Consider the following 26,416-nt stretch of genomic DNA (forward strand, 5'->3'; position numbering starts at 1 on the left):
GCAAGACCATTTCTATCTTGATACTTTACATAATCCTTCTGCTCATCAAACGCACACCTACATAATCTTGTTTGACTAATGTAGTGACCATAAGTACTTTTCTCCTCGTAAAAACAACAAAAACGACTGTTACTTCCTATGAAAATGAAGTGTTTTACTGAACTTTTCCGATGTCTAATGAGCCCAAGATATCACATAATCAATAACAACTAGATTCTAAGGAATCCTTACAAATTTTGAAAGTGGACATTCAGGTTTTTATCGGCAGCAATTCAATATGCGCTGGACAGTAAATTATATCTCTGCGTGAACTTGAAAAAAATCAAATTCAAAATGAAAAATAGAATAAAACAAAATTGAATGAAATAAAGTCGAGCCATGTATGCATAATGGTTGGTGATATGAATTTACTCGCACGGTATTCTCGAATGTTTTGATGATGGTGATCAGTAAAACTCATGCAAACAAAATAGAAACCAAAGTTACAATAATACATTTCGAAGGCACAGGTTAACATAAGCGCAGGAATACTGTTTCTTATGCTTACAAAGTCTGCTTGCTCCGGGTTCTATGTTTGCTGAGTTATGTCTGCCTCCGACGTGTATTTTCTTGAAAAAGATCACCATTTGTTCGTTAAGCCTCCATGACGGTGTGAATGAAAATGAGATTGAATGTAATCCACTAGCGCCCAAATTCTATCGGAATATCGAAAATTGGTCAAGCAGGGAACGAAATGCATTACGAAGCACTCACAATACAGTGGGGAGGTGCACACAGGTTTGGCGGAAGTCACTTTGTACTCTGACCTTTTCACTGCAACCTACAGTACTTTATTAATAGCGATGGGTTTTCCCACATCAACTTTGAGTATTCTGTAATCGTGGATTATTTCGCGTCGTTATATTCTTCGCTGTGTCGCCTACTATGAACCGGCAAGAAAGTACGCAAAATCTGTCAAACTCTTGTATGGGAAGACTCTCACACGTGAAACAAAAAAAGAATGAATAACATATCTTAACCTTTTAATTACGGTGGTCATTGCTATGATGTGGAAAGTGTTCCAAGACTGAGAGTACGACAAAGAAAATGTTCTGAAATGGTAGGGTGTAAAATCTGTGTGAGCTGGTGCATTTTCTTTCGGGAAGGTGTATCTATCATTAGTGTTTATGCTGAATTTCAGCTGACTTTCCTTCTAATGACATCACAAAAGGGGAAAAAAAATGAGGGGTGTAGCTAAGACTGCAGGATGCAGAAAATGAATATCGAAAGATTAACAAACTTGATGCACATTATAAAAGAGAAGTTCTAAAGTTTGTGATGTGAAGACCTTCTCTTATCAGGAGAGGCCATAATGAACACAGGACCACTGACAACTGGATATTAGGCTCAGACAGCACCAGGCCGCAGCTGCTGACAGCCACGGGACCTTTTACTCCACACCTCGCGGGTGTGCTTTTTTAATATAGCGCCATCTACGGTGAGGTTCGCATGAGAAAATTACGTATAGGGCTCACACCCATAAATATTTCCCCATAGGGATGTGTGTTAAAAATCAAATTTCAAAAAATTCTGTAAAACAGCTGGGAGAAATGAGGTGTTCCAGCTTCACTAACCTGGATAAGTTAGATATACCCTTTCATCCATCAAATTCTCAGGGTGGATAATTCAGTTCAAATTCTGTCCAGGGGTCCGCAAAGCCAGACTACGAGTTCTTATCACTCAAAAAATCACCCATTTTCCGTACACGTACCCAATGAAATATAGTCCCCTCAAATTCCACCAGAAAAGCTTTCATCTTCCAACCAAAATGCAACTTGTAGAGGAATTCATACTCAATATCTACAGCTATTCAGTTTTTTTGCCAAACTACATCATTGATTTTTAATCAATTTTTTTCTTCATTTATTTTGGTATCTTTGGTACGAATTTGTGAAGGGGCCTGGGGTGGGGCATTCCCTTGTATTTACGGGTGTGAGCCCTATAGTGGAGGTCATATTTCTCATTTGACTTTTAAACATCATAAATGTGTTTTTGATGAGATTTGCACCTACATCATATGGGAAATTACACATTCAAGGGTCATAAAGCTTCTCAAAGGGACATTTTTGAAACTCATGCCCTTTGAGGTTTTTAAAAAAAAAATAAAAATGTAGTGTGGATCAGTTCTTCATAAGATGAATACCTAGAGGCAGGCAGTAATCTTTGATTATGGGGGTGTCATCATCACATTATTGCCTACAAAATACTTGAAAAGACTCTGTTTTGTCAAACAGACTAACTTTATGAAGTTTGACCTGTTTCAGTGGTAGCCAAACAAAGAAATACATTAAAATAACACAGTCTTTCAAAGTTGTGTGATACTGATGCCTGCTATGTACAAAGATCTATCTATACAACAACAACATAATAAGAAAACAAATTGTAGCCAAACAGAGTTGGGGGGGGGGGGGGGGTAGAGGAGAGAGGTGGGGGGGGGGGGGGGGGGGGTAGGAAGGGGAAGGGGGGAGGGAGGAAGAGATCTGACACAATAGATCAACATAAACCAGCAGAATTTGTATGGGATGAATACTTCCCATAGACTAGCTTGTGTGCATTGCATGCATCCTCTATAGGGCTCACACCCATAAATATTTCCCCATAGGGATGTGTGTTAAAAATCAAATTTCAAAAAATTCTGTAAAACAGCTGGGAGAAATGAGGTGTTCCAGCTTCACTAACCTGGATAAGTTAGATATACCCTTTCATCCATCAAATTCTCAGGGTGGATAATTCAGTTCAAATTCTGTCCAGGGGTCCGCAAAGCCAGACTACGAGTTCTTATCACTCAAAAAATCACCCATTTTCCGTACACGTACCCAATGAAATATAGTCCCCTCAAATTCCACCAGAAAAGCTTTCATCTTCCAACCAAAATGCAACTTGTAGAGGAATTCATACTCAATATCTACAGCTATTCAGTTTTTTGCCAAACTACATCATTGATTTTTAATCAATTTTTTTCTTCATTTATTTTGGTATCTTTGGTACGAATTTGTGAAGGGGCCTGGGGCATTCCCTTGTATTTACGGGTGTGAGCCCTATACTGTAAAAGTGGAAATTTTCGCGGTGTTGAAAATTTCTCGCATTGAAAGTACGCGAATATTTTTTTTTTTTTTTGCTCGCCATATGTTCCAGTAGTTGATGTCTTGATTCCGTGGCATTAAAAACACTCTAAACTCTTCTTACCACGGCGATCGCGAAAAATTGGTCGCGCGAAAATATCCACTTTTACAGTAGTCGACGGGGTGATCAAGATATTGCGATTATACGAACACACAAAAAAGAGTTCCCCGTAATCATAATTGGGTAATTATTAATGATGCAAAGATTGAGCAAAAAGAAAAAAAAGGGGGGAGGGGTAATGGTATTTTTGCTCTTATTGAATAACGGAACAAAAATAGCAGTGATTTCCTGAATCGTGCATGAGTTAGACCAAATTAAAGGCAAATAATGGTTACTTTTTAAAAGTAACTAGTTTTTTTTTTTTTTTTTTGGGGGGGGGGAGGTCTGTGAAGTATTAAGTTCCTTGTATATTGCATATAATAATCAAGTGCTGTTGTTGTTTCATCATCCATCCTTTGACCCCCTTCACATCTATTTTGACACTTTTCATGTTTTTTATGGCTGGTTGAGCATAATAGAGGAAAATGTTTATATGGTCGACCCTTATTGAATTTCAAAATCCATTCAGTTTAACTAAAGGATAGATTTCAAGCGGGGTGGCACAAGGGATGATAAAATAACAAAGCCACTGAAACATTCACCAGTAACAGAATGTTTCACATACCCCCACAAAAATATTTTTTTGACTCCTCAAAAGTGACCATCGTCGTGAATGGAAGGTCACTGGTACATGACTAAAAATATTACTCTCATTTTCACACAGAAGTTACTCGATAAGTGTAGAAATACCCCTGCAAAATGATTTTGCTTCAAACTTTTTTTTTTTAAATTTTAATTAGTGAATTGCTTTCCTGTTGTGTGTATATCGGTTATGCTAAACATTGTTGAATAAAACAATTAATCAAGTCAAACCAACCAAACTTTCAATACCTCATGAGATAAGACATTTTGAAACAAATAATGACACATGACACATGATATGATACCTCATGAGACAACGACATTTTGAAACAAAAAGACACATGATATATACTGCGTATATTATGCGATTTTGAAATTGAGCACACGAGCAATACTATCTGTTTAAGTCAGCCAATTTTCTTATATCAAATATAGTATTGTTAGCATTAAAAAATATCCCATCCTCTTTTTAGTTTCCATAATTATTTTCTTCATGTGTTACAAAGGAAGGCGCAAACCTTTGTTTTGATTTTTTTTTCCTGGGGAAGAGGGACAATCTTCTAAACTTTTTTTTTTTGGGGGGGGGGGGGGCTGGGGTTAGGGTGAGCAGGCCGATTTAATAATCTATCAATTTCTTTAGGTTAATTTGCAGAAGATACTATCCGAAGTTGTGGCTAGTCTAGGTGCTGCTCTCTTTTAGAGGATAAAGTTATCGTCATTCACAATACTGCAAAGGTCACGTTGTCATCATCCCCACCCTGTCAACCCTTGCTATCATCAATGTTTGTGGATAGTAGGCCTAATCACTCTGCAGAAGTTAAGGAAACAATGAAATCCATTGTCAGCCCGGTTATGCATTCCCATTCGAGTCTAATCGCACCTCAATTCTGGCTCGCTTTTGATCGTGATCGTATCCTTTCTCAACAGGCTGCATTGGTTCGCGGTTGTCATATTGGAATGTCTCAGAACGTAGCTGCACTCACCAGATCGGGGATCCCTATCATAATGATCGTGTTGGAGCGGTATCAATCGTGGACTCAATAAATCTGGACAATGCTATCGGATCGTATTTGAAGGGGAGACCAGATCGTGACAGATCATATTGCTTGACATAGGCAAATCATGACCATAATTATTGCATCCAAGCGAACCAACACGTATTGACTCGCTTCACCTCTTGTCCAAACGTGAAATTTCAGATGAGTTGAACAAAACTTCCGCGATCAGTTACAAATATCCAGTCGTGGCGTTCGTAACCGATCGCACGATAGTGGGACCGCCGCTTAACCCAGATGACAGTTTCGAATCCCGCTGCTTCCTATCTCCGACGTATCTTTTTTCTTTTCTTTTTAAAAAGATCAACAGTTGCAATCTTACAAATACATTTGTTACACAGGGTGATAATTGATAAATATCTGTCATGGCAAAGCCCAGCTTGGATGTAAAGTATCTCTCATCTCCTGCCGCTTTCTGTTTTTCCTCCGCATGTTCATATCTCGGTCGGATTGACTACCGAATATAGATCTGAATGCATGGGACATTTTACGTATAGTAAAAGGAAATCAAAGGGAAGTTACAAGTTTTGACGCAAATATATAGTTCCAGATCAGTTCCAGTTAATGTTAATCACGGCAGGTTGCTCTTCTGCGAATCCGTGAACAGCATAAAAAGAACTAGAATACATACAAACTGCATCTAAAAATAGAGTGAGTGACATAATTCAAGTTACGAATAAAAAGTACAACCAAAAAAAAAAAAGAAAAAGAAATGCAAGCTAACATGTGTACATTGAAGACGATCCAAAAACAACAAGAAAAAATTGCAGGTAAATGCTCAAAACTAACATAGCAATCCTGTAATATAGAGCTCGTTTGAAATCGGGCACTGAATCTTATCTTTCAAATCATGAACTAACCGAAACCATCTTTATGCGCCTCTGAAAGAGCTTTCTTTTTTTCCAGAATTTTGTTTTTGCCTTTCTCCGAAAGTAAGTCGTTCTGGGATCTTCAAACATAACATAATATAATAAATGTTTTAGGTCTCCTTTCTATTTCCAAAGTACCTAATGACAAACGATTATAGGCGGTTACAATCAAGTACCTTGGTTCAACAAAAAGGACTTATTTCAATGCTCTATTTTGGCTTTATTTCTAATAATTTGTAGCGTCTCATGTTGACACAAGCCATGTAAAATAGATGTCCAGTGTACGCCAAAATCAGATTGTCAGAGCCGGAAGCTTGGCAATTTTAAGTCAAGTTCTGGACAATTAACTCTAATTCTTCTGTTAAAAAACCCAAAACAACAACATATGCTACAGGGAGGGAAATGGATTATAGGTCTATTCGTTCTTTGAAAAGCACATCTCCAGTTCAGTTTTATCTGATTTTTTTTAACATCTCAACTTTCAATACAGTGCAATGCAATACAATGCAATCTGATTATTCATATAGCGCTCTTACATTGTCAATGACTGGTTTCACAGCACTTCACAACAAAACTCAGTCACAGATTAGCATTCAAATGAAATGTCTAAGATTTTTTCTGGAAGACATCAAAGGATGGGGAAATGCGGACGAACCGTGGTAGATCGTTCCACATTCGCGGTGCAGCGCCGTCACAAAAGGATTGTCCCCCGCTCTACTATTGGTTTTGGATACATGGAGTAAGCTGCTATCTGCACTTGAACGTATTCCAGGTCGAGCAGAATAGTATGGGATCGATGATTGGAGATTTAAGATAAGTAGGAGCTTTCCCTTGAAGACACTTGTACACAATTGTCATGATCTTGAAAGCAATGCGCTGTGCGATTGATGGCCACATGTACAACTGTAGCTGCTTTAGCAAGGGGGTGACATGATCACGCCAACGGCACATGAAGATGAGTTTTGCCGCACGATTCCGTACCCTCTGAAGGTGCTGGATCTGCTGAGAATTGATGCCATAACGCAGCGAGTCGGCGTAATCCAGTCTGATGCACAAATGACTCTGACGGCATCCTCACATGCTTTCCTGTCAATAAATGGTCTACTGTGATCTATGTTTGCACGTCCAGAAAACCTTGAAGAATGTCTTATGTTTATTTTTATAGGGTATTTAAACAAATATATATATAGTTATGAGATTACACAGGCACAATCTGAGATCAATGTCCCCTATCCATAATCCTAATCCTACATAATCCTATCCTAACCTATTCCTAATGTCCTACCACCTATACTACACCCTATTCCCAATTGATGAATCTGACGCTCCGACGTCATTTTGGCCATCGGGCCAACATTGGCCCAACAGTGAAAGCCTGACATTGGACTGACGTTGGTTCATTGTAAGACCGATATTATACCAAGGAGGTATGATAGAACCTCCTTGATTATACCAACCATGTTACCAATTTGAATGCTTTGTTGGCCCAATGTTGGTCAAACGTCAGGCGTGTTTGTTGGCACATTATAGAATGACGTTGGTTCCACGTCAATTTGGTCGTCGGGCCACCACTGGTCAAACAGTGAAAGTCTGACGTTGGACTGACGTAGGTATAATGTCAAATCAACATCATATCATCCATATTTCCACTTTGAGTGCTGCATTTGTCCAATATGTTAATCCAATTTGAAAGTGTGTCTGTTGGCACAACGTGCGAAATGTTACGTCGCTCCGACGTCATTTTGTCCATCTGACCAACATTGGCCAAACAGTCAAAGCCTGACGTTGGTCCAATGATGGTACAATGTCAGACCAACGTTATATCAACAATTTCTACTTTGAATGCTGCGTTGGCCCAATATTGGTAAAACGTCATGCGTGTATATGTTGGCACAACATTAGAATATGACGTTGGTTCAACGTCATTTTGGTCGTCGGACCACCTCTGGTACAACATTGAAAGTCTGACGTTGGACCGACGTTGGATCAATGTCAGACCGACATTATACCAACCATGTTACCACTTTGAATGCTGCGTTGGCCTAATTTTGGTAAAACGTCATTCGTGTATGTTGGCACAACGTCAGAATATGACGTTGGCTCAACGTCATTTCGGTCGTCGGGCCACCACTGGTCCAACAGTGAAAATCTGACGTTGGACTGACGTTGGCACAATGTCAAATACATCATATCAACCAAATTTCCACTTTGAATACTGCGTTTGTCCAATAGAAATCCATATTGAACGTTTGTATGTTGGCACAATGTTGGAAATATGACGTCGTTCCGACGTCATTTTGACAATCGGACCAACATTGGCCCAACAGTGAAAGCCTGACATTGGTCCAATGCTGGTGCTTTAGACCAACATTACATCAACTATATACTTTTCCAGTTTGAATGCTACGTTCGTCCAACGTTGGTCCAACGTCATGCGTGTACGTTTGCACAATGTCAGAAACGTGAGGTTGGCCCAACGTCATTTTGTCCGTCGGGCCAACATTTTTCAAACAGTGAAAGCCTAATGTTAGACCAACGTTGGTAAAATGTCAGACCATCACTGTATCAACCATTTTCCTCTTTGAATCCTGCGCTTGTCCAACATTAGTCCGACGTCATGCGCGTATGGTGGCACGTCAGAAACATACTGTTGGCCAGCGCTTTGGCAAAGAGTTGCGTTAGTGTTAGCAAATGTTGGGGAGATTATAGCATAATTTTGTAATTGACAACCGGGTATTTTTCCAAATGTTGATGAATTGTAGCATACAGTTGAGTTAGCTAGAAATGGCCTACTGAAGTGGGGTTGGTGTACTATTCTACTGGTACTACATATAAGTTCACTACAATATAGCTTGGTCTGAAATTGGGATAAACGTCATTTCCATGACTGTATTATCCATCATAAGAGAGTCTGTAAATTGAAAACTAGTGAAGATAGACAAAAGATATGAAATGAAAATATATTGATGCCAAGATTAAACTTTGTTTTAGATTCAAGAGTTTTATTCTTATTTCCACTAAAGGAAAAAGAAATGATTTAAAGCCGTACATGTTGTCAATTTGACTTTCATTCATTGAATGATGGTTCACCGAACAGAATATAAAAATGGCACGAATTATATTTAAAAAAAAGTACACTTCGTCATGGCCAAAAAAAAGAAGATAATTTATAATAACGGAAAAGAGAAACCTTAAACTGTTAAGCTATTTTAGTGTTTAGTGCTTCTATTATTGCAATATGTTCATGATATAAAGACATTTTTAATACTCTGTATTTGGATTTTTTTTTTTTTTTGCCAAGTCATAATCATGTGAAAAAGCAGTTGGGACAACGTTGGCCCAAGGTTGGAATAACGACATACAAAGATCATGAATATTCAAATCTGTCGAAAAATATTAAAAAACGTTAAATTTAAAAGTATTGATGCTGGGATTAAACTCTGAACTGTGTTAGAAATTGTCATGAAATTATTGCTGATTTTATGCACAATTTCCACTCGCGTTTGAAAAAGTATTTAGATGTTTTGATGGAATTTTGATGAAAATGTAATGAAAGTCCCATCCAGTTAGTAACCAAGTCTTGAAACATTATCATCACGCAGAGGTTTATAAAGAAAATCAAATGCTTTTCTTTCAGCTAGGTGTAGGAATAGGTCTAGATATAGGTCTAGGTATAGGATGTAGAAGCTTAGGAATAGGGTAGATTGTAGGAATTATAGGAATAGACTCTAATTCACGTGGCTTCTGCCCAGAAACAAGACTTCGATGGCCTAACGTCAGAAACATGACGTTGGCCTAAAAAGCTTTTTTTGGTCATCGGACCAACGTTGGCTCAACAGTAAAAGGATGACGTTGGAACAACGTTGGTACATCGTTGGCACAGCGGTGAAAAGTGAATGATAAACTGTTGGTCCAGCGTTGGGACAAGGTTGGAATAACACCATAACACGTTTGAAAAATTGTAGATATAATGTTGGGATTGTGTCATAGTATGGTGGAAAAGTGGTTAGTACAATGTTACGCTAACATTGGGATAACGTCATAACACGGTGGAAAAGAGGTTGGTACAACGTTGGTCTAGCGTTGGGATAACGTCATTGTGGGGTGGTTGATACAACGTTGGTCTAAAGTTGGGATAACACCATAATACCTTTGAAAAGTGGTGGGTATAACGTAGAGATAATATCAACATATGGTGGATCAACGGTGGGATATCGTCATTACAAGGTGGAATAGTGGTTGATGCAGCGTTGGTCCATTGTTGGGATAGCATCATTTGAGTCGAAAAGTGGTTGGTCTAATGTTGGGATAACGATATTACAAAGTCGAAAAGGGAAATGGTTTAACTGTGTGATAGTGTCTATACTACAGTGGAAAAGTGGTTGGTACAACGTTTAGCTTAACGTTATAACAGGGTGGAAAAGTGCTCGATATAACTTTAGTATTACGTCAAGATTTCACTGTTGTGCCAACATACACCCATGTAGTTGGGCCTACGTTGGGCCAGTACATCATGCAAAGTGGGAAAATGGTTGGTATAACGTTGGTCTGACATTGCACCAACGTCGGCCCAATATAAGGCTTTTACCGTTGGATCAACGTTGGCCCGATGGCCAAAATGACGTCGGAGCGACGTCAAGTTTCTGTCGTTGGCCCGACGTACATGTATGCCATTGGACCAACGTTGGGCCAACACAGCATTGCTATCTGGGTACCATGCTGGACGAGAGCAATTTCTGCGCTTCCTTTCAGCGGCATGGCATAGGTCATCCAGTGCTCTAGTAGTGGTAGAGTCGTAGAATTCAGCTTGGTCATTGGGCGAGCTATCAAAAGGAAACTGCGTGAAGGCTTCGCAATCCTTGGATGAAACTCATGCTTGTCCAGTATTCGAAAGTTACGTGAGACAGATACTTCTTGCTGCGACTTGGGTGTAGTTACATCCAGAACACCACTCACGAATTGGTGATAAGAGTACTTTTTTTTAATGGATTTGACATTTTTTTCACTAATGACTCGTCATTGGCTCTTGAAATGATTACATCAAGAGGGTGTCCACACTTGTGCGTTGGACCAAGTATATACATGCTGTTGGAGACCAGCTTCTTCGAGAGATGAGAGAAACTGAGTTGCATCAGGAGTTTACCGGAACGTGTGATCAGTCTTTGACCAGCTCATCAAAATCTGCAAGGAATTCAGTGGTCTTCAGCCTGTTACGTATGGACGGTGAAGGTATGTAGATCAAACATAGCTCACCATTTTTACAAGGTCAGTAACACAGACTATTTCGTAAGTGTTGTGCTTAGGATCAATGTTGATATTAGAGAGGTTGAGACTAGTTCTATAAATAAATGCGACTCCACCCCCATGGGTGTCATCTCTGCATAACTTTCACTGTTCATTGTTTGTGTCTCACAGTTGTCCACTATTGCCTGAATACAAAGTGTGACACGAACTGACAAAAACACAGCAGGTTTGGAGAAATATGGGCAGTCTGACGTGGTACACCTTCGTTTGATAACATTACTCGAACGAAAAATCAGTATGACATGAACCAACTCAGTATTAGGTTCAGGTATTCTGTTATACAGAAGGAAAACGTGATTGTCTTGCAAGAAATAAGACAATTATTACTACTGTGACACCTTTACAGTGTGCTCATCTGAGTGAAATCTACTCATCTTTTGTGTTTGGAATTCAGAATTATGATCAAATCGATTTAACAGATAGATAAACTGTCAATGACATACTATTTTACACTGAGTTCCCCCCCCCCCCTTAATTTACTGAACGTTTTATTCTGCCTGGTGTTCCAGGCAGTAGACTGTGGATTTATCTTGTTAAACATTTCAAATAAAAACAAAAGATAGAAGTAAACACCAAATGTGAATGCATCTAGACAGAATTGGCATGGAAAAACCAGTGTCACACCACAATTTTACTCTTCAAATTTTCTTCCGACCACAGCAATTTATAAAGTCATGATATACTCAATACAGTTTGCAGTGAGGCACATTGAATGCGACACAAAATGCGGATACACGTTGAATGCGACTCAGTTCGACAATCCCTACTTCGGCTAATTCTCCTCATTTGATCCCACTGAACCAATAACGTTGATCGAAGTGCACGTTACGTTGTATAAAATATGTAGAGTTCATTATCCTGACAGAATGCTAGCTCGCCACTCTCAAACTCTTGTAGGCCGTAGTCGTAGTAGCATGATTCACGCATTTTGAAATCACTGATGATGTTCTGGATGTGCTCGAGTTCACTCGTGTATTGATCGATACTGATAAGACTCTCCTTCTCATTCACCCAGGCTACAATGACCGAATCATCTCGACAAACAGTCGGGAATGCAAGAATGTCCTTCGTCTGCAAGACACTCTGCTCTCTCCCTTTACTATCAATACACACGACGGTTTCTCTGTCTGTCAGTAGGCCTATCGTGTTTTTCGTGGAGTGGAAAGAGAATAATCGCGAAGGTGAATAATATCCATCACACATGATTTCTCTGATTGCCTTACCACCCTGTGAGGTAAATACCTCGATGATTTTCAACTGGCTAATGCCTACGTATATATTATCCCTTACATCTGTGGAAAGACTAAAAAAATATTCATCTAGATCGTGACTTGACTTAAATTCAACATCGAGGTTCTCCCACTGTTGAGAGTACATTAAAATCTTGTCGTCTTCGTCTACGACACTTCGACCATCAGAAAGGAATGCAATTGCATAAATACGATGATCCTGTAGCACCATGTCCTGTAACTCACCATCATGGGAGTAGAGAAGAATTCCACGAGTCCATGCCACAGCAATCTTATTGTCTGGTGCACACGTGATACAGTTCATGGTATATCGGCCGATTGGTAGCTCTACGCGTGTTCTGACATCCCACGTATGGCCTTTTAGCTCTCCAAGACAAGGTTTAATGACAGTCAGGTGTTTACGGAGAGAAATCTTCTGACCTCGTTCTTTCACATATCTCGGTAATTTGCCCTTAGGATAATTTCGTTCCAAAATGTTCTTCAGGTTCTCGCACATCGTGTTGTGTGCAATTAATGCATCTTTCTCCAACGGTACCTATATACCGTTAGCTACCAGCTCTTCCGCAGCGTTCATGTGACTGAGAGTTCGATGACTCCTTTCCGCCATGACGCGCAATTCCTTCTCAAACATTTCAGCCAACTGCCGCACTTTACACCTGAGCGCCTCTCTTCTGGCTGACGAGAGTTGCATATTTTCCTCGTAAGTCTTCTCTATGTCATCGTTGAGCTTTTTCATCATATCTGATATTTCCTCGCGTTGTGTCTCGATAAAGTCAGTGTGTTCTTCAATAATTATTTTTTTTTCGCGTTTGCTCTCTTTTGTAATTCCTTGATATTTTCCAATAATTCTCTCTCATGCTTTGATGCCTTTACCATCTCATGTCCTCCTTTCGAGTGCTCCAGCCTACCGCATTTGAAGCAGACGTACTCCCTACATCCTGGGCAGAAACAGTCTTTAGCCTCGTTAGGGTGTTCCTTGCACTTTCGTCGCCTCTTATGCGGAACCTTCCCAGAGATCACTTCACTCATGGCTACCACTTTGTGATTGGAGAACAGATTCCAACTGGAATGGTCTTTCTCACATGGTTTACAAAGACTTTGTCCACAGTCATGACAATAGGACACAGCTGGCGGCTTTTCGTCCATCTCACAAACTGTGCATGTAAGACTCACGATTTTCACTTTTACGTTTGCGTTTGTTTTTAACTTACCAACGTCTCCCTTGGGTACAGTAGTTTCTTTCCTGCACACAGGGCATAATATGGTATGTTTGTTAGTTTGAGTTTGAAAGACACGTTCCAAGCAGGCGTTGCAGAAGGTGTGAGAACGTGCCAGTAACCTGGGTTGGTTGAAAAGTGTTAGACAGATGGCACACTCCAGATTCTGGCTGCTGATTTGATGACTCGTTGCCATGATGTTCAGTTCTATATGAGAAACAAAAACAGATTTCAGCGATGATAAACGTTGTTGGTTAACCCGTTCCATACGGGAACCTGGTGGCCTGTGTATTAAGTCTATGGAGATTTCAGAATTTAGTATGGAACGGGTTAAATATTACCAACAAAAAAGATGATAACATGTTATAAAAAAAAAAACCAATAATGAGTTCAATGCTTAGATTCTAAGTGACTCTTTACGTGCAGGAATTTGCTGCTGAACGTTTTATATATTGGGCCCACTAGGCCTACGCAAACGAACACGGTGTATCTGTGTGCTTACAAAGTCTGCTTTACTTCCAGATCCAATGTTGTCGAGTCGTGTCTGTCTTCAGCGTTAACTTCTGTGGAGGAGATCACAATTTGCTGTCCATTGAACCTTCACGAGTTGCGAACGGAAACCAAATCAAATGAAATATGGACTATTGATATGTCTAATATTAGAAACCTAAAGAAGTTCAGACAATTTGTCAGGCAGGCAGGGGAGAAGATACGTTTGTTACGCAACACTCACAATGCAATATATATATATATATATATATATATATATATATATATATATATATATTTTTTTTTTGTATTTAAAACGATTGGATTTACCCAGAGTATGGTGACGTCGAACTATATAGTCTCGAATACAATGAGCCCTGGCGCACAGTCTCGCCCCATTGACCCCCATGGTAAGAACATTCTCTATGAATGGCGTCGCAATGCCCCGAAATTGAAACGAGATGGAAAATGAATGCAATGCACTATGCAGAGCAGCAGCGAAATTATGAGCGATTGCGCAACAAAGTATAGATATCAATTATGGTAGGAGTATGTTTTCCTGAATTCCCAGTGTCGGTCCACTTATACTGTAATACTGTCATCTAAAGGAACCGTTTGTGGCGGCATTCACGCATCAAGGATCATTTCAGACGACAAACAACAGCCTAAAGGACAAGTCCACCTTCATATAGGGCATACATGTTGATTGACTGAATGCAGCAATATTGGTAGAAAACATCAGTGAAAATTTGGGGAAAATCGGACAATACATTCAAGTTATGAATTTTTGAAGTTTCTGCGCAGTCACTGGTGGATAAGAAGACTACTACGGTGTATGATGTCACAAAAAAATATAAAGAGAATTTCACAAAATTTCATATATACATTTTTTTTAAGTGCACATTTCCTCGACTTGTCACCGACGTATGTTAAGGGTAATTCTATTCCCCCTGCCTTCTGAAATAGGTAAGTCAAGTGTTCTTTCATCATGCGAGATAGTTGAAAATAATATGTGGATTTCCTTTATAATTTCTTTATATGGTTGTACACGTATGACATTACAAGCTAGTATAGGTTTTCCCGGCCAATTTCGCACTTTTGTCAGTCCATTTGATAAAAGGTTCATTCAATTTAGCGAAAATCCTCGTCACTGCACATTCTGTCATTCAAAATTGCAAGTTGTTCGTTCAATTTAGCATTTCGATCAATTAAATTCGCACATGTGTCTTTCGAATTCGTAAAACGGGCATTCAAATTGGCACGTGCTCTTCAGTCAGTCATTCAAATTCGCCAGCACTGGCGGAAAATGGTATTTCAGTTATTCAATTTCGCGTATGGGCAGTCAAATTCCAAACATGTTCATTCAAATTGACGTAATGTTGTTTCTATTTTGAAAAGGTGAGAACCGTGATTTATACGTATTTAAATTTGAATTTTTTGTTTTATCCACACACTGTTAAGTATATAGTAAAGGTATCTTTGATCCTAAATAACTCAAGTTTGTTGTTCTGTAACACCCCTCTTCTTTCATACATGATATCAGAACTATACATGCACCAGTACCATGGATTCAGTTAACTTTCTTATGTCCAGTCATGGCAGCACAAGTTAGATTCAGGCGTATCTCTCAAGAAGACAGGGAATCGTAGAAGCATTTGAGGGTAATAACCTTGACAAATTGATGGCTAGGAGCTGATCCAAGAACATTATTCCTAATGATGATTAACGCAATATAGTACCCACCAAATGAAAATAATGAAACATGCAGATGAAAGGAATAACGATGTAAATTGAAACCTCCTTCTCCCTATTAATGTCAAAACAAATGTAAGATTAATGTATCTGTGAATTAAATAATGCTATCGAACATTATGAACACTTACACATATTTTGAAAGTACCGTTGCAAAGATGATATCAGAATAAAGAATGAATACGAAAATATGAAATATTGTGATTCTTGCAAACAATAACTATGGTGAATGAAAATGAATAAAGGAATAAGAGCAGCATAAACGTGTCTGCTAAATTGACTGCAGTAAATGCGAAATTGGATGCCCAAGAATGAATTCGAATGAACGAGCGCAGCGTATACGTGATCACGTGACTCTATCATGCTAAATTGAATGAACGATTTGCGAAATGGTGCTTGTATTACAAATTTGAACCGAAAAAGTGCTAATTCGAATGATGTTAAAGGTAATTTGAATGCTCCAAAATGAATTTGAATGAAAAGATTATAAAATTGAAATACTGAACATGCCATCAAGGCTAAATTGTGCTAAATTGAATGCAGCAATTAGGAATTGGACTGACAAAAGTGCGAAATTGGCCGGGATAACCTATATTAGCCTTCTCATACAGCAGTGACTGAGTGGAAACATGTCGCTGTGATCTCGCTATTTCTATCACTATAGGCTTGATATACGATTATGAATGCGTATTTACCTACGGACAAAATCACAAACTTTTCCAAATTATGTAAATACTTTCTAGAATGTATCATAACTTTATAAAATAGTGTGAAACAAATACCACACACGCACACACGCCCTCTAACATAGACACATTATACACATGCCAAGGAGTTGAAAAAGTAAAAGAAATACATAAGAAAATAAAAAAACAATAATATGAAAAAGAAAAAATCACAACCTATCATTTTCTCTTATAAGGAAGTCATGAGAGACATTTGCGTGCCCCCCAAAAAGAATGCTATTCTTAGACCTTTATTCATTGAGAAATTGCCAAAACTATGATATGTTGCAAAAGATATGTAAATCAATTAATATGAAATAAAGGAAAGAGACTGTCGTATAAATTCAGCCATAAAGTTTTGAAGATTATTTCATCCTTCCCTCATACGAAATCTTGATCTTGGTCGGGGGGGGGGGGGGGGGATCCCCTCCCCTTCGGGAATAACACCACCAAAAATATCCCAGGAGCATTATGATTAAACAATAAAGAAGAAGAAGAAGAAGAAGAAGAAGAAGAAGAAAAACCGTATATTTGTATAGACAGAAGACGGATACATCATGGGTAAAATGTGCTTCAAGTACATAAAGCTAGGCAAGTGGCAGGAGCTCTCAGGTTATTCATTTATCCCCATAGTTGTTGCGGTGCAACAGTAATCTTTATAAGGGTAATTATAATAATATGTTTTGCTTATGATTATGCGAAATATTGTTAGAAATTGAAATGAACGATAATGTAATGACATGAAATCGAATCAACATCAATAATGATAATCATCATCATCATCATCATCATATTGATAAGGGTAATTTCAATTTCAATTCCAATTTTATTTTCGCATTTTTGATTGAAAATATAAAGCATAACAAATTGATGATATATTCTATTCAGCTTGGATATACAAGAAAAAAAACACAAATGTAAAACAAAGCGGTCGATGTGTCAGTTTCTGTCAAAGTAAAATAATGCTATAGAGAAATACGATGGAACGTACTAAAAAGCAAAGCTTGTTGAGTGTAGGTCCCAACAAAAGCTCGAATGTGAAGAACAGGATGAGGAGCAAGGGTACAACAACAGACAAAATTATGTCTAAAAATAGACCATTAATGCTCGGGCTCACAGAAAATTCGTAATTATAATGATGATAAAAATACCCTTATAAGTCATCGTGTTTAGCATGCATTACATATCAGTGATTATTTTCTTCCCCTGGGAGAAGGGGAAGGGGACTTTATAGTCTATGAGATGTAAACGCTGGTAAACTCTCGTGAATCACAATGTATGTATCAAGAAATGCAAAATGACACTCAGACGATTACAAAGATTAATTGATTGGTTGTTTGGTTGATTTGGATTTATTTCCACAATGCGTTCACAAAGAAAAAAGAATAGAAATACTATGACAACGATTATCTCTTTAGACCAAAAATAAAATACTATTTTTGGCTTTTCACAGATAATCTAAATGTACAATACTCTAATAAGGTGTACTTTTTGCACAAAAAGGTGAAAGGAAATAGTCGTAAGAACAAAAGTGCGTGTGTGTGTGTGTGGGGGGGGGGGGTAGGACTATAAAAGCACAGCCTGTATTACTTAGTTCACTGAAAATTTAGCACATAATAAAGTATGTAACAAAATTGTTAAAAAATAAACAGACAACAAATAAAGCTGAAATTCCACTTATGAGAAAGAAATAGGGAAAGAGAATAAGAAATAAAGGAACTAACATATTATTCAATTCAATTCAATTCAATTCAAACTTTATTTCATTTTTCGAAAAGAACATAAACATTTCACTTTCTTTGGTAACAGAGAATAAGGTTACATATAATCAAAACAAAGTAAATTGAGAAAACATAATTGTGGAACCTTGGGGTAACAGATATGTTGCAATGAAAATTGAAGTGATATAGACGATATAACATTACACAAAATATCGAAAAATGAAGGGACCCACTAAAAAGGCAATGCTTGTAGAATGTGGGCTCCTCAAGTACAGAATGTCAATAGAAAATGAACTGATGCAAAAAGGGGAAAAAAGATTGGGAATAAAGTCAGATAAAAAAAAAGTCTGGAAGCCCAATAAGAAGACAGAATAACAGACAGACACACATACACAGGCGAAGGAACATTAAACAAGACGTGGACAACAAAACTTACAAGACAGAACGAGACAAGACTGACATAATAGGAAGACAATACAACGGACAGAAAGGCAAAACAGATCCAGCGATCCTCGACAGAACTATATCGAAAAGATAATGGGATGCGTGGAAAGGATACGGAAATATGGAAAAATAAAGAGAAATAGATGCGGAAGTAATGCAAGTAGAATCGAATCTAATCTGTAAGTGTCTCAGGACAACAGGGACGAGAAAATACGTGACAGTATGTCGTTGGTAATCAAAATTCTTCGAAAAGAAATTAAAATGAGCCAACAGGCTGATTCAATTCTGTAGGAACATAAAATTGCAATAAAAAAGACTTTAATCTCCTTTTAAATGAAAATGTAGAGGGTGCATTAGTATGTCATTATTCAGAAAATTCCAATATTTCAAGTTGGGCCAGTATAGATAAGTGCGTTCTTAGAAAGAATTGTTCGTAAAAAGAGGTAAACGAAATTCGTTGGAACGTCGAGTGGGATAGTCATGGAATGATTGATTTCTTTGAAACATAGAATCGTAAATGGAGGGGAGTGAGTTGTTGCTGTATGTATACATAAATTGCCCAAAATTAAATAAATACAAATCTTTAATTTCTAGCAGCCTATTAGCGGCAAATAACATACTTAAGTGGGAGGGTATGAAAGGATAACTGATGACACGGAGAGCTTTCTTGTGTAGAAGGAACACTCTATCCAGTAGGTTCTGGTGAGTGTTACCCCAAACTTTAACACCATAATTAAGATAAGGCAATATCAATGACGAATATAACATAAGTAATGATTTTTGTGGGATGTACAATTTCATTTTATTTATAACACCTACATTACGTGAGATTGTGTTGGATAATAATAATCAATATGTAACTCCCAGGAAAGTTTGTCGTCAACAATAATTCCAAGGAATTTAAAATGTGAAACTCGTTCTAAATGAAAATCATTCAAAACTATAGCTGTACTCAAAGTGTCAACTGTATTACTAAAAATCATATATTTCGTTTTTGGGCATTCAACGATAATTTATTGGCTCTTACCCAATTATTCATTTTTTGTGATTCAGTATTGATTTTTTTTTGTCTGAATATGAATAATAAAACTATGTCTGCACACTCGATAGGTCAGACCCATCAACAAAAATTGAGCGAATTGATTTTTCAAGTCATTGCACCATTAAGCTATTTGGATTTGTGATGTAAGTAATCCTATATCACGCTATGATACAAAAGATTATTGTGATGTTTTCAAAATACACACATACTTACATAATATCAAGGAAACAAGCGATATCGCCTTCATAAGATTTAAATTGCACGGAGTGGCTTCACAAGCAGGAAGAAAGAGGCAGTTGACAAAGAGTACCACGCCAGTCGTAAACTTATAAATGCAGAAAAGGCGTGATCGAAAGACACAAATCCGAAACATGCAAATTAAGACATCTAACATGACGATCAAAACGTGCATTTTATTTCTAGCACGATTCACTGTACCGTTCATTGTTTTCCCACCTGGGAATGTAGGGCCTATGTACAGTGACAGGGCACCATGATACATGTACTCTAAAGTTTAACTCAATTCTCTATTGAAATATGTATACATTGCATACAGCCATCAAACAATTCTGCTACATTATTGGCGTCACTACCTCAAAATACTGTGGTCAAATAATGGAAAAAATATTACGCACAGGTTACCGAAGAGTCTAACTAAACGAGATTCTGAATCAAAGGTTTTGTCTAGCTCAAATATCTCTTAATTTAAGCCTTCCTGTATATCCCATGACAACGCGTATCTCTGCCAAACTGACTACAGAGAGATTCTAACGCGTAGAACACACCAATAAGTAACATGACGAATTTTAAGAGACTTTAGGGGAGGTACGAGTATCAATGAAGACGTACGCATAATAATCTTTAAGTCCTAGGCGTTTGAGACAGAGACGTATAAACACGTTCTAAAGAATGAGACTGTTTATTGTTAGCTTCTCCATTGCCATCAAAGCTGTGTATTTTTTTTCTGAAAACCAGGTTTGTATCTTAAAAAAAAAGAACTTTCCCCTCCCCTTCGAAAATAGATCAATCAAATATAGCGGGGGGGGGGGGAAATGTGTTTAAACAGACTATCCATTAAACACATTTAGTGAAGACCCAAAGTAATTAAAATAATCAATAAGGCTGTCTTCTGCTAGATATGTTTTTTTTTGTTGAAATCCAGGTACTTGTACCTTTTGGACGTGGATCTACAGGTTCCTTCCTGCATGTTGGCAACGTCTTACATCCCAACATGCAGTGAATGACAGCGCTGCTTTAGCTTTGAAAAAATGTCAGAGTATGATTTGAAAAAGTCTGTCCATGCATAGAAATTTTCATAATAAAAATTTGCACATCACATTTTCTCCCGCAGTATTTCAAGGTTTAAATTTCCACCTTTCCTCACTGCCTTCAGTGCACAGATGCACAGTAAAGTTTTATACCGTGCATATACAAGACGACGATTTCCACACTTTCTTTGATGTTCTGATGAGCATTATCAAGAAAAATATAAATCAAAGTTTATATACATTTCTTCAGAGTAATCTAATACTATGTGCTGCCTTTTCCATCTCCACCTTCACCCGATATTTATATCTTTATCTTTTAAATTTATGTATGTACTTATTTATCTATTTATCTTTTTGATCTTTCAGTGTGGCAGAGATAAGCGCGCTTCTACTTAGGATAGTCGTCTTCTAAGTTTCCCTCGGAGTGCGACAGAGTGGTTAGCAAGCTTTCTGGGCTGAACATCTTGCGGCAAGAACTCAATAGCAACGTGTAATTACAAAAAAAAAAAAAAAGAACAGTCATGAAGAATAATCTATTCAGTCCGTCTGCATCATTCCTATTACAACTTTCTTGCATTTCGATGTATTAACATAATATCGTCGGTTGAGAATGATAAGGGCGTTAAGTTGCCACTAAACCCATAGTGTTCAGGACCACTTAACGCCCTTCTCATTTTCAACAGATATTATGTATTTCATGTATCCTCCTATCTCACTGTCTCCAGATATGAATACGACTATAAAATCATTGACGTCTTTCCCTTTTATTCAACTTTTGACAACTTGAGGAATTACCACCCACCACTAACATCTCTTATAATACAACATTATTGACCAGTGGCATTGATTTATCCTCTCAGTTACATAGTCACAGATTAGTGAAGCTAGGCTGTCGTTGCCTTTCTGAGTGGTGTTTATCTTCCAAATACTTGCGATGTTACTATTTTACAGAAATGAATATAAAATGGCGGATAAAGTACCTGTCCGGTGATTAGGAGGTCGCTGGTTCGAATCCAGCTCGAGCATATATGCCCGGGGTATCTATTGTTGTATCATTGAATAGCATGTTCGCTGTTTGTCACCGTGATGGCAGATATCTCTAGCATCCCCTTCCCTTCTAAATTTGACTGTGTAAAATAACATTCAATGCAAAAGTCCACCAAGCGATAATCATTATTGTCGCATGTAAGAATTGCAAGTTGTGAGTAAAATAACTCACAGATTAAAGGTACGATGTTAATTCCCCCTACGACCTGTATCATGCAGCACTTAACAAAATCATTTGACAACACACATTCCTGTCATTCTGATCAAACCCATACAACTTTACAATAAAAGTGTGCTTCATAATTTTAGATGAATGTCATCGCTTTTTCAAAGAGTAAATTGTAAAGTGATTTTACCGAATGCTTTCCTCATTTGTTACTTTGTTATTTTGTAGGATCATTCAGGAAGGTGTATTCACATACATTCCATCGATTGAAAGCATTAGTATCAATAAAACAAAGAAATGACACTCTTTGACATATACAATTGACCTTAGAAATCTCGGAATATTCATACACAACAGGCATCGCAAAAAGGGAGCCCATATACGATTACGCACACTACTGCTTAATACTTGCATGCAAGTCTGTGCAATTATCCCAAAACAATTCACATGTATCGTATTTCCCTAGAGGGGATATCAGGATATCAAATAGTTAAAAAAAAAAGAGCAGCAATGCAGCCATTCGTTTAATGTAGGTCTTTGTCGAATCCGAAATTAAAGAAATTGTATAGTTTTGGTGGAGATCTAAGTTGAGGTTTCTACCATTTTTTGGTGAGATAATGAGAAATCTTTTACAAAATATGAAAGAACATGTAATTCCAAGAGGAATTCAATGTTTATTTGATGAAAATTGGTTTTGAAATGGCTAAGATATCCAAAACAGAGCGATCCTTATAAAGGGTGGGATCCACCTTTTGATATACGATCAATTTGTTTTACTCTGTTTTTGGATGTCTCAGCCATTCCAATTTCATCAAACAAACCTTGATTTCCACTAGGAATGGTATGCTCTGTACTATTTCATAAGTGGTTTCTTGGTGTCACACAAACAGTTAAAAGCTCAATTCTCATCGTAACCAATACTAAACCATCCATTTAAAATCAATTACTAGTAGTTATTAATGATTAAACAATACAATCACTAAAGACACTAATCTCCTCTTAAAATTATGCATGACACGATTTTTCATGCTTCCTTTTCGTTGGCCAACAAAGAAAAACTGGTTTGAGAGCTGTTGTTTCGATCGCGTTCATGTGGAAAATTACCTGCGCGATTTTCGATTATCGATTTTGGTTTGATTTGTATCACTCGTTATACGGCATGAAATATGTAGAGTCTCTCTGAAGTGCAGAGAGCTATCTCTCCACTCTCAAACTCTTGTAGGTAGTACCAATTTCTTTTCGGTTGACATATTTTGAAATCGCTGATGAGATTCTTGACGTGCTCAAAGTCACTCGTGTATTGATCAATACTGACAAGGCCGTCGTCATCCTTTACCGAAGCTACGATGACCAAATCATCTCGACAAACAGCTGGGAAGGCAAAGGCGGTATTCTTCTCCAAGACATTCGCCTTCTTTCCCTCACCGTCAAGCCTGATAACATGCCTCTTATCTTTAAGTATCAGGTTTTCTGTGGATTGAAAAGAGAACAATTGCCAAGGTGTATATCCATCACACATTATTTTTCTGACTGCCGCACCACCCTGTGGGGAGAATACCTCAATAGTCCCGTGGTCCACGTAACCTACGTAGATATTATCACATCCATCAACCGTCAGACAACCAATCCATCCTTCAGCGTTACTCATCGTCTTGAATTCAACATCGAGCTTCTCCCACTGTGGGGTGTACAGTGACACTTTGTTGTCTGCATCATACGCAACACTTCGACAATCGGACAAAAATCGAATGTCAAGGATATTAGAATCGTTCAGCACCGTCTGCTGTAACTCGCCATCAGGGGAGTAGAGTTGGATTCCGCCTCCCCACAGTCCCACCGCCATCTCACCGCTTGGTACGCGAGTGACGCATTTTATGCAACAATCGCGAGGGAGTTCTACATCTGCTTTGAGATTCAAAGTATCCCTATATCCTTCTACCTCACCAAGACTGAGTTCGTGTGCTCCTTCATATTTTCGAAATGTGATTTTTCGGGCTCGTTCCACGACACCTCTCGGTGCCTGTTCGTCAGGGTTGTTTCGTCCCAGGATACGCTCAAGCCTCTTGCACAGAGTGCCATGGGCAATCAAGGCGTCTTTCTCTAGCGATACTTTCGTACCATTGGCTACCAGTTTTTCCGCAGCGCTCATCTGGCTGATTGCTCGGCGACTCTCTTCTATCATGTCAAGCAGCTCTTTCTGAAGTTTTTCGGACAGTTCTTTCAATTTACATTTCAGCGCCTCTCTTCTTTCTGACAAGAAATTGATGTATTCGTTGTATGTATTGTCGATATCTTCGTTGACCTTTGTCATTACAGACGCTATTTCCTTCCGTTGTGTTTCTATGAACTCAATGTGCTTTTTCCCGGCTACTTTCTTTGACTCTGCTCTTTTCTCTATGTCCTTGATATTTTCCATCAATGTTTCCTCATGTTTGGAGGCTTCTACCACCGTATGTCCCTCTTGTGAGTGCTCCAACATTCCGCATCTGAAACAGACGAATTCCCGACATGCGCGACAGAAACATTCGTCGTCCTCGTTGGGGTGTTTTTTACACTTTCGTCGCCTCTTATATTGAACTTTCCCAGAAACCACCTCACTCACGGCCACAACTGAGTGCTTGGAAAACCTTTTCCAGCTGGAATGGTCTTTCTCGCAGGATTTGCACATATTTTCCCCGCAGTCCTGACAATAGGACACGGCTGGCGGGTTTACCTCCGCGTCACAAACTGAACATGTTGGAATTTTAGTTTTCACTTCTTCCACCACAGAACTCGGCGTGACTATTGTCTGTAACTTATCCACATCTCCATTGGTTACAGAAGTTCCTTTCGTGCACACAGGACATGACACAGCACTTTGGTTGGTCTGGGTTTGAAGGATGCATTTCAGGCAGTCTTTGCAGAAGGTGTGAGAGCATGTCAGTGATTTTAGTTGGTTGGAATTTGTTAGACAGATAGAACACTCCGGTTTCTGGCTGCTGAATTGATGATTCATTGACATGGTGTGTATCTGCATATCAGGCACAGAAACATAGAACAGGATTAATATGACAACACATGTAGTAGGCTTTACACGCATACATTTGTCATGCACACAGTCACGCTAACACATACAAGCAAACTAACTCTTTTTTCAGTGAATACATTAAAGTAAGGCTAAGTTCAACATAAGCGTATGAATGATTTTTTCCTTCTGCTTACAAAGTCTGCTTCACTTCCGGGTTGACTGTTGCTGATTTACGTCTGACTCCGACGTTCATATCGCTGAAGGAGATCACAATTTGTTCGTGAAGCCTCCACAATGCTGCGAACGGAAATGAGATTAAATGTAAAAAAATTCTATTAACAAACGGGGTACCAAAAACTAGTCAAGCAAGACACGAAGTGCATTACGAACCACTCACTACTGTCACACAGCTAGCTAGCGGAGGAAGGACCACTGTGACCTTTTAACAGTGACCTGTCGTACATTTATAGTAGTGGGTTTTCCCCGCCTGTTGAGAACGCACATTCTATAAACGTTGGCTAATTCGTGATGTGGGATTTTCGTACTTTTCGAGCCCTACCTTAACTAACACGAAAGAAAAAAGAAAGTTATCCATTTCTTTACAAGAATTAAAAACAAACGAAATTCACTGAAATTAGTCCAGATCAAGATTTTTTTTTTTTTTTTTTTTTCGTTGAAAGTTTCCACACTTTCCACATGCAACTCGAATACCGTTAAGACATTAACCACGGAACTTGAACTCAACTTGACGTCACATCGCGCAATCCGCACTGGCCCGTCTTTATACCGCCCTCTATAGTAAGGTTCGCTAGAAGCAAACATGACAAAGGATGGAGAAGGTTTCAAACACATACGATCTCTCCACGCTCTATACACAGAGATCAGTGTTTTCACAACAGCACATGGTGTGTTATTCAAGTGTAAATGCCCCATGTGCAAATGCAAAGCAGAAGTAGAACTTGGTCAAGATTAAGTTGGTTTGTATGAGTTTGAATGACTGTTCTATTTAAACAAACTTTGCAGGAGGTGTGAGAACAAGCAACTGATTTGAATTGATTGTACAGTGCAAGACAGATATTTGTGCAAAAAAAAAAAAAAAACACACACACAGGAAAATATGAAAAAATACCAAAAACTATTATTATGTTAGTATGTCTAAAGCAAGCGAGAGAGGTGCAATGCTCTCTTATTATGTTGAGTGATCCTGTGCATTATTT

At 38.3% G+C, this 26,416-nt stretch overlaps 1 protein-coding gene across 1 annotated transcript; it reads right to left on the minus strand.

Annotated features, from left to right (window-relative positions):
- Positions 1 to 23,342: 23,342 nt before the first annotated feature.
- On the minus strand, positions 23,343 to 25,193 carry LOC140234213 (E3 ubiquitin-protein ligase TRIM45-like). Its single transcript, XM_072314274.1, has one exon. It carries the CDS (start codon positions 25,191 to 25,193, stop codon positions 23,343 to 23,345), a length of 1,851 nt encoding a protein of 616 aa, XP_072170375.1.
- Between the last annotated feature and the right edge of the window lie 1,223 nt (positions 25,194 to 26,416).

Source organism: Diadema setosum, chromosome 10 (genome assembly GCF_964275005.1).
Source record: "Diadema setosum chromosome 10, eeDiaSeto1, whole genome shotgun sequence".
In the NCBI taxonomy this organism is placed as follows: domain Eukaryota; kingdom Metazoa; phylum Echinodermata; class Echinoidea; order Diadematoida; family Diadematidae; genus Diadema; species Diadema setosum.